The following is a 14891-nucleotide window of genomic DNA, read 5'->3' as shown; positions in this document are numbered from 1 at the left end:
GAATAAAATCCCAATCCTTATGGGAAGTTCCTGTTAAAGTGAGAATTGAGTTCGACAAAAAACAAGTAAAACATTTAGGAAACAAATTTTAGGCAAAGGCAGGGAGACTTTCCAAGCTGAATCTTTGAGGAAGAGCTGGAATTCACCAGGCAAATGAGGGTAGGAAGAACATTCTACACAAAGCGAAGAGATGTAGGAAAGCACAGAGTTTGCAAAAGAAAACGGCACAAGGAAGTGGCAGAAAGATAAGGAGAGAAGCAGGGATGTCATGTACTCAGCTAAGGTATATGCAGTCTTAAAAACAATCTTTATTATTAACTTTCCATATTAAGTTATGGACTATTTTCTTCTATTATACTTACTTCTTAAGGACAAGAAAAATGCATAACCCCTCCAATAATCTTCCATAATAACCCAACACAAAATTGCCCACATAAGTGGTGCTAATACATATAAAGAGCAAATCGAGCTGAAACAGGTAGGCCAACCTAATTAAATCCACTAACCTTCTATACTTTCTGCACAGATCTGAAAGCCATCATCACTTGAAATTTCAAAGACAAGTCCTTTCTTAGGCTTTTTCTCAGCAATGCTCTCCTTCCTCTTCTGTTCTTGCTCGAGCCAAAGCATTAGCGGAGAGCTGAAATTACTTTCTTCTTCTTCCACTGCTTTTGGTTCTGTGACAGAGAAAACAGGGAACAAAATTGCAATGGTAAACACTTACTGAGCACCAACTCTACATACATTATCTCTAAGCCTAAAACATTCCAGTGGGTTTTTTTGTTTTTTTTTTTTTTTTTGTATTTTCTTACATTGCGTTCATTTTTGTACAATTTTGATTTCTCCCCTCAGGTGTAGTCCCCATAATTCTCCCACCCCCTTATCAGCCATGAATGGTTACCATAGTACGTTGTGCTATATTCCTACTTGCAGATTAACTAAACTTTGAAGTTCAGCTTTTTTTTTTTTTCTTCATTTAATCTAGAAAGTCAGTAGGTAAAACATATGTGATTCTGTAGTATTTTTCAGGTTTGCAATTCTAAGCTGCATTCATCCGCATACCTGTACTTTCTTGTTCATTTGTTGGATTTTGTGCTTCCTGATTCTCAGGAAGAACAGCCACTTGCCTAAATGAAAAGAAAACAAATGTGAGATGTAACATCAGATAGTTCTTAAATTCTAAGATAAACACTGTCCATAACTGCCATACAGCTGTCAGTTACATAAAGCAAATACTAGAAATGAACCACACAGTGCTTTGCATAGAATCTGTTAAATGGACATCATCACCACGCTACTGTATGGTACATAACATAAAACTATCTTTTCTCAAATCCTTCCCCAAATATTGACATTAAGTTCTGCTTTTGGCGTGGTAGAATGTGTCCTATAAATTCTTCTCATACCTTTAGTATTAGAAAAAAATGAAAGGACAATTGTTAGAAGCAATTCTAAAAGTTATCTGGTTTAACTAAAACAAAAGTAACTGTGAGAGCTTGCAAACCACCATGAATTTTCACTTTTTACACTAAATAAATCTTGGAAACAATCAAGATGCATTATTGACAGGGGACTAGCTAAATAAATTACTATATATCCACACAACGCAACTAGAGGCAGTCATTAAAAAAATGAATTGCAGTTATATGTACTGGCACAGAAATATATACATGACATAATATAATAAATAAAAGAACCAAGTACAGAATAGTATGTACAATACTATTTTATGTAAAAAAGGTTTACATTTACATATATACCATGCATATCTTTTCTCTACAGCAATGACTACATGGGTGAAAACAATAGCAATGTTTCGTGTTAGGGAAAAGATTGGGGGTGGTAGGAAGGATGAACAGGGAACTATTACCCATTATTGAAGCAATTCTATGTTTTTTTTTAAAAAAAAGTATGTATTAATTCCATTAAAAAATTACTTCCATTAAAAAAAAATCAGCAAGAACTATTTTTTAAATGAGGTGGGTAGAACTGAGGGCTTTTCTTAAGAGAACTACTTTTTGCTTACCCTGCAGGCTGCCCACATTCCTTCTGTGATGACTGTTCCACACTGGTTGTGTCCTGCTGCTCCGTCTCTCCTCCTGGAGTCCTGGAACAGAATCACTAGTTATCTTTTCAAGAAAAACCACCAGTAAATATGTACTGAATTAAATATGGATGTCAATCTGGAGAAATAATCCTATTAAGATCTAATAAAATTGGGCTTCCCTGGTGTCCTAGGGGTTAAATCTCAGCTTTTCCACTGCTACAGCCTGAGTCTATTCCCAGGCAGACTAACCCCCATAGGGCAGCGGCAGACCTCTCCTGTCTCACCCGCTGCTCCCCTCAGCAGTGTATTTCCACCTGTTCTGCTCCCCACTCTGTCTCTGGTGAATCCTCTATCCACCGCATCTCTGGCCTGCACCCAGTTCGTCCATGCAAAAATAAATATTTTTTTAAAAATCTAATAAAACTGATGAGCCACAAACCCAATCTGTGGTGAGACAGGAGAGAACAGTGGCTGCCTTGAGTAGGACAGAATTCTGACTAAGAAAGGGCACATGGCATCTTCTGGAGTATTTCCTCACTAGAAATGTTTTATACCTCGATCTGAATGGTGGAAACATGGGAAAAATTCAGTTGTGCACTTTATGTATATCATATGTCAATGACAAAGTTTTAAAAATGACTGCATGAGGATCCACAACAAGTGATTTTTGCTCTGCAGAAAGGAATAATCATTCCTTAGTATCCTAAGTCTTAGCAAAAAAAAAGAGAAACAAAAGCAAACAGCAACACTGTTTTAAATCAGAGCAAAGAGTAATTACAGATGTGGCCCCACCCAAGAGACAAACAAGTTCCACCCATGGAACTAAATTTTGCTCTATAAACCACTGTGAGCCTCCCTGGTGGTGCAGGGGTTAAAGTCTCAGTGCTATCAAGCTATTGCCAGCCACTGCGGCATGAGTTCAAACCCCAGTCAGGAGCTGACCCACATGGTGCAGCAGACCTCTCCTGTCTCGCCTGCAGCTCCCCTCAGCAGTGTATTTCAGTAAACCCATCTGTTCTGCTCCCCAGTCTGTCTCTAGCGACTCCTCTCACTTCTCTGACCCCCACATCTCTGGTTTACACCTCAGTTCTTATATGCAAAAATAAATAAAAATAAATCTTAAAAAAAAATCACCGTGAGGAGATTCCCAAGTCAAAACCCACAAAACCAAGCAGTGCGATTGGATAGAGAATGTCTCTCCCAGAAGATTACTGCTTCAACAGCCTCTAATCCACAGCACAAGATCCCACAGACCCAACACACTAATATTTGGCTCTCTCACCCTGTGACTGAGGTCATAGATGTCATGTTGGATTCTTGGTCTGGAATGTGTGCTTCAGAAGAACTGGTTCGCAAATGGGAAACTTTGTGCTTCTTGCCATTCCCTTTGTCCAAAGGCAGCTGAATCCGTTTGATTTTTGGTTTGGCTTTAGCAGGACCCGGCACCGAGGGGCTTGCTGACTGCTGTCTGGAAGATGGCGAGTCCCCAGCCGAGACAGAGCTGGCTTGCATAGCTGAGGATAAAGCCTTATTCTGCTCTAGCCCCATGTTGTTAGGAGCATCTACTGTCTGGGTAAAGTTGGATCCATGGGTCCCTGGAGCAGAATCAAGATCACGCTGGGAAGAAAGAATCCCGGTTTTGCTGGCAAGGAGCTGGTTCACATGGTGAAGCGGATAGTGTTCTTCTGCTTCCCCAGGAGGTGAAGCAGTAGTTATGCCCGTAGTCTGAGTAGAGGGGAGTGCACAGATGCTAGATGCTGCTGTCATAGCAGTAGAGGGTGTCTGTGATGTCCCCATTTGTGGAAACATTCCTGAACTTGGTGGTAAAGCCACAGGTTGGTCCTGAATCCCCAGGCTCTGCTGGCTAGCTTTGATTAAAAGATTGCTTATAGAGCCAATATCTGGGGTACCAAGCAACCTTGGATTGGTTAGTGAGACATGTCCTGGAACTGACGTGCTACTTGTAGGGGTTGTTGTAGTTTGCATGGATACAACATTCAAGACGGAGGAACCAGATGCCAAGCCAGACACAGACCCTGATGTGAGATGGCTGGTATCCTGGCTTATTGTTGATGTGCCCGCCGCTGTGGCAGCAGCTCCTCCCACACTCTGTGGTAACAGGGGTGCCTGTTCAAAATACATGATGCCAGATTTAGACCTTTTTATGATGTTGGGGACAGTTCGGTGAGATGAAGTATTAAGTGACCCCAAATCTAACAGACTGGGATGATTTGAAAGCTGGGAGGGTGTGAAGTTAATCAATGTCATATTAGAAACGACATCAGAAGGGGCAATGTTTGAAGGGGTACTAGAGGGAGCAAGTTTTTTATTCTTTCGGGTCTGTAGACGACTTATGGGTCTTTTCTTGAGTCCAGAGGATGGAGTGGCTACTGTGGTACTGAGGTCTGTCCTCTGGTTGGCTTCTGAAACCAAAAGTTGGGGATCTGGAGGAGGCTGAACCCCAATAAGTAGGCCTGAAGGAGGACTGCTGATGTTGGGTGGGAAACTACTTTGAGTAGCTGCAGGGAAGGAATGTAAGTGCTGGTGATGAGGCATGGGGAGCAATCCTTTGCTAGCAGGAGGGAACAAAGATTGAGAAGTTGGCAAGCTTGGATTTAGTCCTGTGGTTAGGGTGAGACCACTTCCCATGGGCCCCAATACTGAAGTATTTGTCTCCATCACAGTGGGTGTAGAACTAACAGAAGAGGTCAATTGGATTTTTTGGGTCACTCCATTTGGAAGAGTTTGGAGAACATAAAGTGGCTGCATGTTCTGGTTAACAACAATGAGTTTCTCAGTGGCTGGTTTCAGGTGGGGAGGAGTGGTCTGGACAGCTGCATTAGAAATCTGAGATGGGCCAGGACTATTAGTAGAATTGGGCACATATTTCTGGTTCTGGATAGGAACAGTAGGGGAAACAGGTACCTGAAGGCCAGGGGTGCTACTGTTTCTAGTTAAATCCTGATTGTTGCCATGACCTTGCTCCACTGAACCACAAGGAGGGCTGGAGATGTGGTCTGCATCCATGTGTCCTTGGATAAAATGATCAGGAGTCATGTGGCCTTCAGGGGTTGGATCTACTCCAGGACTGAGCAGTGCTGAGTCACCTTCAGAGGAGGCCACAGATTTTTCCGTGATGGTTACTCTCTTCTCCCCTGAATCTGAGATTACAGCTAGTCTACTAGGATTCTGGCTAGGGACAGTGGGACTCCTGGTGGTCAGGACAGAGAGATCAGATGGTAACTCTAGGGGCAACTCAAACTGTTCCTCTGCTGAGATAGAGGAAGAGACACTACTGTCCACAGGTTCTGTTGTCGGCAACTGTTGAGAAAACACTTCAAAAAGACCCATGTCTTTCTCACGATTACTGTCAAGGCCTAAACCTTCACCAAGATTCAGGAGTTCTGATGAAGATGACTCTGGGCTCTCACCCAAAGCCTGCATGGACGGAGTATTCTTTAGCACAAAGTCCATAATGTCTGAGGGCAGGATATTCCCACAGTCGTCACTGTTGTTATTGTCCGAGTCAGATTTCAGGAGCTCAGTATTATAGGTGTCCAGTAAATTCTTATCTGAGGGGGTGCTCGTGTGGACTCTGCGACTTGACTCCAATGAACTGAGTTGAGCTTCCAAGGAATCCTGTCCCTGTGTTTTAACTCTGCTTACAGAGTGGCAGTTATCCATCTTTGGCTCATTTTTGTGGCCAACAGAATTCTTAATGACATGTTCTTTCTCACCAGCATCTTCAGGCCGATCAATTTTTAAGTTCTCTGTTCCATTTTCTTTTCCATTTCTTTTTGGAATCTGGCTGCTTTTCCTTGTTGTGGCTGTGACACTAGTATCACTCTCTGTCCCATCATCAACACCATCCAACTGTGAAATTTTTGGAAGGTCACACTGTTCCTCCTCCCGAAATAAATTATGGGACGCCAGCCGTTCCTCTCCACCTGAAGAAATCACCGTTCTAGTGAAATTGTAATAGTATAAGTCATCTTCATCTGACGTACTTAAGTCATCGGCCCCATCCACTTGTCCTTCAGCTGATCTCTTGCCTCGTTTCTTCCCAGTTGAACTGCTGTAGAAAGGAATGTCTTCTTCACCATAGGATCGGACTCCATAGAGTGGGGTGAGTCCAAAGAACATGTTAGAACGTGCCCGGGCACTGCGACGGGGATATCGCCTCTTGAAAGAGCCATCCTCCTGAGGTTTAGGGCCGTCTGGAAGCATTAGGTTTCTGTCTTGTACTGGAAGATTCTGATAGCTGTTACTCTGGGAATCTTGGGATGAGGTATTATTGGGGCTTTGTTGGGCCACTGGACCATCTCCTGGACTTTCAGAGGCTGAAACTGGCTCTGTTGGAGATTCTGACTCTATTTGCAAAGGGGAAACAGGACTACTTTCTTTCAGGGTGTTTTTGGACTGACCCTCACTTTCCATTTTTAGAGGTGTCAGTGTGACTTTGACTGTACGTTTCCGGGGTGTCTGTAATTCCTTTGCAGATCCTTCCACTTGCATAGGAGGAACTTTGGGGACTCCTGGATTAGAAAGGACTTTGTCCCCAATCTTATCAGAAGAAATATTATTACATGGTCGTTGCCCCATAAATTCAGGAGTCAAAACCTCATCAATAAACTCTGGTTTTAGATTTCCTTCTTCACCAGTTGTCACCTGACCAGGCTCCAAAAAAGACTTACTGGAATGCTTTTCTTTAAAGGTTTCTTTGCAAGATTTTTTCCCTTTCTGTCTCCTGTCTCTGGAACTAGATCCCACATGTTCACTGATAATGGATGATCTATTGCTCACTCCAGATAGCTTCAAGGTTTTGACTTCAGTATCTTCATCGAGAGAGGGGTTTGCTGATTGGTTAGAATCTACATGTTGGTCTCGATCATTCCTTTGCCCTCTCAAATGAAGCGGTGAGAAGGAGAGGGCCTCTTTAGAAGAAAACGGCACTGAAGAGAGTTCAGCAAAAGTGCCAATTTTACTAACACTTAATTCTCCAGGTGTTGTATTATGAACCTGTGGGGCCAGTTTAGGAATGCCAGGGTAAGCCACATTATGAGCAGATCCCTCTGAACTCTTGGAACTCTGCATTTTGGTCTTCTCTGCCTTCAATGAGGAGCTCTTAGATGTCAAATCTGAAGCACTAGAATACTTCATTTCCAAAGATCCATCCAAGTGACTGGTTTTAGTGCCCATAGTAACCACTGTCCTTTGCAAATTTGAAGAGGTGGAAGTGTTTTGCCCTAAATTAGTATTTGAATTCAGGGTCCCTAAGACATGATCGACTGCTTTGGCACTTGATTCAAGATCTGAAGCGGTCCCTGTGGTGACTGCAGAAACATTCCTGGAGTAAGTACTCCCGGTTCTCATTGGAGACATGATCCGTAGTTTAGAACGCTGGGGTGACAAGGAAGAAGTACTGTGTCGCCTGGAGCCAATGCTTCGAAGTCCAGAGGACAGTAAAGGATCACCCACTGTGACTATTTCATGAGTGGTTGGGGTAGGACTTCCTACATGAGAGAGAAAAAGTTAAGTCTATTACAGATAGAACCAATGTGCAGTAGTCATTGGTTTCAACAACTTCGTTATATGTTCTTATAGATAACTAAAAAAAAATTTCAAGTAGCAAAGCCATCAAGATAAAGTTGCCTGACGCTGGAAGGGATCATGCTCAGCGAAATAAGCCAAAAAGAAAAAGAAAAATACCGGATGGTCTCACTCATAGCAGGAATCTAGAAAACTTAAATAAGGGACCAGGAAAATGAATAACTATAAGAAAGTGAAAATCAAAATCAACAAAAAACTATGAACCAGAGACACTTTTAGGGGGGCGGGGGCGGGAGGGGAGGGATTGGGGTCAGAATGGGGGGCTGCAATTGTATGGGGAATATAACAATAAAATTTATAAAAAAAAAAAAAAAAAGATAAAGTTGCCTGAAAGAATTATGAATTAATATTTGAGCTGACATTCTTGGATCAAGAAGGTCAATGAAATTCTTTACCTGCAGAGGGCAATGGCCGACAGCCAGGGGACCTCTGTGTTGGAGAATAACTGGGTGTTCGAATCCTAGGGGCCTTTGGGATAACATGATAACAACAGGAGCCAGAGGTCTGCAAATGAGGTCGGTCTGGTGATGGAGGACTTATAACTTCAGCTGCATTCTGACTTTCTTTAGATGAAATTTCTATGATAGGAAATAAAGAGTTGAATAAAAATATCAAAAAAGTGAACCAATAAAAAGTCAGCTACTGGGTAAATATCAAACTAGAAATAAATGAGACTACCTTTCCAGAAGAAACGACTTTTCCCCCATCCTTCAATCATAGTACTCCCCCAAATCTAATCAATTTTCACCTTGATTAAAGACTAACCTGCAAAAGTTGTGGGACTATGAGCAATGGTCCTATTTTCATCATGTTCAACAGTGCTGTTGATATCTGGCTCTACAACCGGAGGACGGCACTCTACTATTTTGCATGTATATACACAGCGCTTGCGAGCATCAGTGGTACTCCAGTATACCCTGGAACACCTGGCAAACAGATTGTAAAAACCACCATAAATGAGAGTACAGAAGCAGAGAGTAACCTTTATCAAAACTACTTCTCAGGGCCTCCCCTGGTGGCGCAGCGGTTGAGCGCTGGGCTGCGAAGCTACCCGCAGCCTCTGCAGCGCTGGTTCATTCCCCGGCCGCTGGCGAGGGTTCCACAAAAACAAAACAACAACAAAAAAAACTACTTCTGGGCCTCCCCGGTGGCGCAGCGGTTGAGCGCTGGGTTGCGAAGCTGCCCGCAGCCTCTGCAGCGCCGGTTCGATCCCCGGCTGCTCCCCGGCCACCGGAGGAGGGTCCCGCATGGCGCGCAGACCTCTCCTGCCGCCCGCTGCTCCCCTCAGCAGTGTGCTTCGGTCCTTCTGCCTGCTCTGCTCCCCGCTCTGGCTCTGGTGAATTCTCTCGCCCTCCCGCGCTTCTGACTGTGCCCAGTGCTTGTATAAATAAATAAAGAAATCTTTAAAAAAAAAAAAAAAAACTACTTCTCACCCCAGGTTTCCTGATTTCCCTGACCAATAGAATTTAGCTTCATTTCATTTCATGGATTCTTATTATAGATTACACTAGTGAGGGTGTTCAAAGTCCTTGTTTTCTCTTAGCCTTTCAGAAATAACATAAAACCTTTTAACCTTTTTAAAAATTGAACTGTAAGCAAAGGACAAATATATTAAAATATCCCAAATATAGTTGAAAGAAAAATACTAATTATCATAAGTAGTAGTTGTTGGCATTCAGGAAGAGACTACTGCCCCACAATGTGTAAAAAAGTGAGTTAAGAGCAAGCCTGAGTTACTTCCTTTGGGAAAAAAGTCCATGAGACAAGAAAAATGTAACTGCTTCAGATTTTCTGGATGCCAATGGAGCTTCATTAATATAAAGAGATTCCAATGTGGAGCATAGATGGTCTGTGGGATGCAGACTACATTGGAGTACATATAGCAAAATGAAACTCCAAAGTAGGACAGATAGAATGGGAAATTAAAATTTGTATTGTCAGCTTGTAGATGCTTAAGCAAGTTAGTTCCTATAGGAAAGATTATAAATTCTCACTGGAGAATCTGATTATTGAAGGGTTTATATTTTCAGAAAACATGATACCGAAGGGCCTCCCTGGTGGCTCAAGGGATTAAGTCTCAGCACTATGAAGCTATCCGCAGCTACTGTAGCATGAGTTCGATCCCTGACCAAGGAGCTAACTCACATGGCACAGCAGACCTCTCCTGTCTCGCCCACTCCCCATAGAAGTGTATTTCAGGGCCTCCCCGGTGGCGCAGCGGTTGAGCGCTGGGTTGCGAAGCTGCCCGCAGCCTCTGCAGCGCCTGTTCGATCCCCGGCTGCTCCCCGGCCACTGGAGGAGGGTCCCGCATGGCGCGCAGACCTCTCCTGCCACCCGCTGCTCCCCTCAGCAGTGTATTTCGGTCCTTCTGCCTGCTCTGCTCCCCGCTCTGGCTCTGGTGAATTCTCTCACCCTCCCGCACTTCTGGCTGTACCCAGTGCTTGTATAAATAATAAATAAATCTTTAGAAAAAAAAAAAAAAAAGAAGTAAATACTTAAAAAAAAAAAAAAAGAAGTGTATTTCAGTAGATCTGCCTGTTATGCTCCCACTCTATCTGGTGAATCCCTTCAGCCCCTACACCTCTGGCCTACACCCCTGCTCTTGTATGCATAATTAAATAAAATAAATCCTTAAAAAACAAAAAACAAAAACGTGGTACTGAAGACAGAGGCATGAGGGATTCAAATCATGACAACACTCATCCAGATGCATGGAATTGAGTGGACTCTTAAGAACTGACCCTGTGTTTTCTACTTAGGTTTGATTTGGAAATGATTCTGAAATTATGTGAGCAATACCTTCTTCTATAACTAGGTTTAGCTAACATAAAATGCTTCTTTAGTCCCAATCTAGGAGAAGCAGCAAAAGCAGTTAATTTTAGTAGCAGATGCAAGTAGCTAACAAGCTACTTTAATGATCTGCTCAAGTTGTGTGGGGGCTGCTGTCCTTTCCTTCTAGTGCTACTTACTGATATCCAATAGGAAAGAGCTTATCTTCACAGTCAGAGAGATCATTCAGAATTCCTAAGCAGTCAATTGTCATGGAGCCTGACCAAGGAAAGAAGAACTGATTAGGAGTTAACAAGAAGGAATAATTTTGTAACTGAAGTCTAGAAGGTGCCCCACTGATATATCCAGCTTTCCCCAACAACCAATGCCTATGTCATACCAATCATCATGTGGATGTTTTCTGGTTCCAAGCCATTGAGAAATTTCCTTCTCAAGCTGATTCCTTCAAAATCCACAAACACTCTTCTAAAAACTTCAAATCCATTCTCAGGCACCACCTTAAATGAAAACCCAGGGTAGCTATTAATATGTGTATCTTTATGTATTGCACTCATGATACTGATGCTTTCACAGGGAAAGTACCAAGCATATCTCAAAATCATCTGTTTCACTATAAGGTTGTTCTAGAACACCTAGTAGGAAGGCAAAACAAAGTTTACTATCTTGTTATTTTCACTAAATTCCTAGAGAATTCAAAAAAGCAACAAAACACTATCTCACCTCGCCTTTGATCAAATCCCGATGTCGTTGGCAATATACTTTTTTATCATCCAGAAAGACACAGTTCTTTGCTCGGGAACACATGAAGTGATAATTGCTGGTGCAAGATGTAAGGCAGCAACCAACAGTGGCTCCTGGCTTTTGGCAGAATTCACATCTCTAACAATCCAGAAAGAAGAGTCCTGGTCAGTCTTGCAGATATATTAAGCTATTTTCCATCTCCTCTACAGAATCACCCCATTCTGGGCTTCCTATGGGATTCATTTTATTTATTGGTAATCAGCTGAATTACAGAGAGGTAAGTAATATGAGCTATAAAGCCTCCTTTATAAACTCACTTTCTGATTGCCCATGGGGTCCTGTAACAGTTACATTTAAATATTAGAATTTGATTTAAAACTTCGACCAAAACAGTTTCCTTCCTGGTATGCATGATTGATTTAGAGAAGATGAAACCTGGGACAATCAATTTCTAAAACATCATTCTTGCTAGAAAGCTTTATCTAGGGAGTCCCTGGTGGCCTAGGGCTTAAGTCTCAGCGCTATTACCACTATGGCCTGAGTTTGATCCTGGCCAGGGAGCTGACCCACATGGCACAGCAGACCTCTTCTGTCTCACCCGCTGCTCCACTTAGCAGTGTATTTCAGTAAATCTACCTGCTCTGCTTCCTGCTCTGACTTTGCTGGATCCTCTCCAACCTGTTCCTCTGGCCTACACCCCAGTTCTTCTACGCCAAAAAAAAAAAAAAAAAAAAAAAAAGCAAGAAAGCTAATATATGTAGAACTCAGTTCTGAAAGGATTATACTAATCAGACACAATAATTCTCTAATTACTAGGCTTAACAGATAAGTTTATCATATTTCTCAACTATTTCCTTCAAGTAGCATGTATGTCACCACCTTATTTTGTCAGTCACAATCTTGAGTTCTCTCCAGAGAATACTTTTTATTGGTGAACTCCAAATAACTTTTTTAGGTTTTTTACATCATGTGCTGGGTTTTTTTTGTTTGTTTCTTCCTTATAATCATCCTTTTTCTCCCCTCCTTCAAAATACAGCTTTTAAAATCTTACTCCTTTGTGGTCTTTTCTGTTCTCAGCAGCTACTGATCACGTTCCACATTCTCTTCATGTATATATTTTCTGTAGGCTTATCCTATGGAATCTCAGAATGTTGACTCAACTGGAATCTTGAGATAAATCTGTCTATATAACTTAATAAACTTTTTCTCCCACAGTTGAATTATCCTCCAAACTAAATAATACTGTGTTGCCTTTTCTTTTGCACCCATCTTTTAAGGGTCAGAACAACAATCTGCCTACAGCATAAACCAGTATTTTTTGTTGGCTAGCCATCCTGAAAAACATAGGTAACACAGTATTTAACCACAGAAAGGACACCTGGAAGCTGAGAGGGAATCTTTTCCTAAGATTTGTCCATAAGCTCTTACCAGTTGCTTGCCCCTGATCACTGCCATGTGCACATTCTTCAGTGACCCGTCATCATCTTCAAACACTTCCGCTGACCACAAGGCGCAGTTTACATGTGTCCATTCATTTTGGCCAATGTATAACAAACGACCAGCATCCTAAGAAACAGAGAGAGCTTTTCTCTTTAAAGAACATGTCAAAGAAGGTTTACCTTGATATTATCTTTATCTCAAAAAGTCAGTTCCAATTCTCTAGCATATGGGTGGGTGCACGCAAAAATCAACTTATTTCTTAATGTTTCCATTTCCACTTCTTTCCTTTCTAAATTACATTTCCACAGACTGTAAATATTAGCAGAAAGAATTTAAAAAATAAGCAATGAATGCTAAGTTTATAAAAGTGTACAATGACTTCTTTAAAACCATATTTCAAAATCAGTTCTCTATGCTTAAGTCATAAAACTTTTTTAATTGTAAGCTTACTGGGGCCTCACTGGTGGTGCAGGGGTTAAAAATAGCGCTATCAGGCTGTTGCCAGCCACTGTAGCAGAACTCCTGGCTGGCCAGGGAGTTCTGACCCACATGGTGCAGACCTCTCATGCCTCGCCCTGCTGCTCCCCTCAGCAGTGTATTTCAGTAGATCTGCCTGTTCTGCTCCCCACTCTCTCTGGTGAATCCTCTTAGTCTCCGCACCTCTGGCTTACACTCCAGTTCTTGTATGCATAAATAAAAAAATCTTAAAAAAAAAAAAATTGTAAGCTTACTATGTCCCAGGAACAAAATGTGGTTTCACATACATTAATTCATTTCATCCTCATAATTGATCTGAAGTAATATGGAAGCTTTACTATTATTATTATTATTATTTTACAATTTATTTATTTTTATATAAGAACCAGGGTAGGGTACAGGCCAATGCACGGGAGGGTGACAGGATTCACTGGAGACAGAGTGGGGAACAGAACAGGCAGACTGAAGAAATACACTGCTGAAAGGAGCAGTGGGAGAGACAGGAGAGGTCTGCTTCACCATGTGGTATTCTCGCTGGCCAGCCAGGATCAAACCCGCGCTGCAGAGGCTGCGGACGGACAGCTCCACAGTGCGGTGCTCAACCGCTTGCACCACAAGGGAGGCCCAGCTTTACCACTATTATCTTGATTTTACAGATGAAATGAGGCTCAGAGAGACGACCCCCTTGTTAAGGTCAACTAGTAAGCAGGTAGAGTACAGAAAAGAATCCAGGTAGACTGCCAGAATTAGGGTTCTTAACCATTCTGCTTTACCACATTAAACATAATTTATATATGCAACTTATATTTTATGGACTTTCATAAAATCTTTTTGAGGAACTTCCTGTAGAAATCACTAAACATCAGTAGGTTAATTAAAGATAAATTATCTTTTAAATCAACTAAGTCAGTTTAGAAAAAGAACCCCAGTGCTACAAACCCCAGTGTCACCCCTAAGTGACATTCATTAAATAAACGGCATCCAATCATCAAGTTTAGAAGCAAAAAAGGACAAACAGGCAGCACTCCCACTGCCCACCTGTGACTCTGCAGATGCCTCTTCACCAATTCTCTCCCTCTGCAGGGCAGCAGCCTTCCTGCCTGCCTGTGACCATTCAAGGCCGCCTGCCTGCAACTATGCAGGCCTCTTAGCAAACCTGTCCCTTCTGGGGCAGCTCTTCCTGCCCGCTTGTGTCTATGCAAGTGTCTTTAACTGTTTTATCCCTTCCCTAATAAACCTGCCCTTAAAATATTAAAAAAGAAAAAAGAAAAAAGAAAAGAAAAGAAAAGAAAGGAAGAAAGGAAGGAAGGAAGGAAGGAAGGAAGGAAGGAAGGAAGGAAGGGAGGGAGGGAGGGAGGGAGGGAGGGAGGGAGGGAGGAAGGGAGGAAGGAAGGACAAACAGTTCACTGTGGGAGTCTATTAACTAGGACCCAATATGCGAGAGTACTTACATTAGCACTGTCATCACCATACATCAAGCATAATGCACATTGCCTGTTATCTTCTATGCCTGGGGGTGGGTTCAGTTCTGGACTATCTTCTCGACTCCGATCAGCACCTTGGAACCCAAAAAATACCCAATTAAATTTGGCAATATTCTGATTTTCAGGAAAAGAGAAAACAATTCAGCTTAAACAGTTTATAGCCTAAAATAATCATTTTCAGAGACGATTCAAAGTTTCACCACCTATTACATTTGAGTCTTTATATCATCATATCTTTTAAATCAACTCTATCAGTTTTAGAAAAAACTCCCAGTGCTACAAACTAAATGATAAACGTTCAT

The 14891-nt window shown here is 42.1% G+C and overlaps 1 protein-coding gene across 3 annotated transcripts in view; it reads right to left on the bottom strand.

Annotated features, from left to right (window-relative positions):
- The window catches only part of KMT2A (lysine methyltransferase 2A), a gene marked incomplete at both ends in the record, with an annotated part of 75361 nt that overhangs the window by 9729 nt on the left and 50741 nt on the right, over positions 1 to 14891 (bottom strand). For all 3 annotated transcript variants that reach the window (XM_084248679.1, XM_084248680.1, XM_084248681.1), the window contains 11 exons: positions 507 to 677; positions 1063 to 1127; positions 2027 to 2107; positions 3330 to 7560; positions 8053 to 8235; positions 8423 to 8583; positions 10627 to 10705; positions 10827 to 10944; positions 11168 to 11326; positions 12617 to 12754; positions 14557 to 14663. In XM_084248679.1, coding sequence (XP_084104805.1) covers positions 507 to 677; positions 1063 to 1127; positions 2027 to 2107; positions 3330 to 7560; positions 8053 to 8235; positions 8423 to 8583; positions 10627 to 10705; positions 10827 to 10944; positions 11168 to 11326; positions 12617 to 12754; positions 14557 to 14663 — 5493 coding nt within the window. The remainder of the gene's footprint in view (positions 1 to 506; positions 678 to 1062; positions 1128 to 2026; positions 2108 to 3329; positions 7561 to 8052; positions 8236 to 8422; positions 8584 to 10626; positions 10706 to 10826; positions 10945 to 11167; positions 11327 to 12616; positions 12755 to 14556; positions 14664 to 14891) is intronic.

Source organism: Talpa europaea, assembly GCF_964194135.1.
Source record: "Talpa europaea genome assembly, chromosome: 12".
NCBI classification, from domain to species: Eukaryota; Metazoa; Chordata; class Mammalia; order Eulipotyphla; family Talpidae; genus Talpa; species Talpa europaea.
This window is presented reverse-complemented; position numbering and strand designations above follow the sequence as displayed.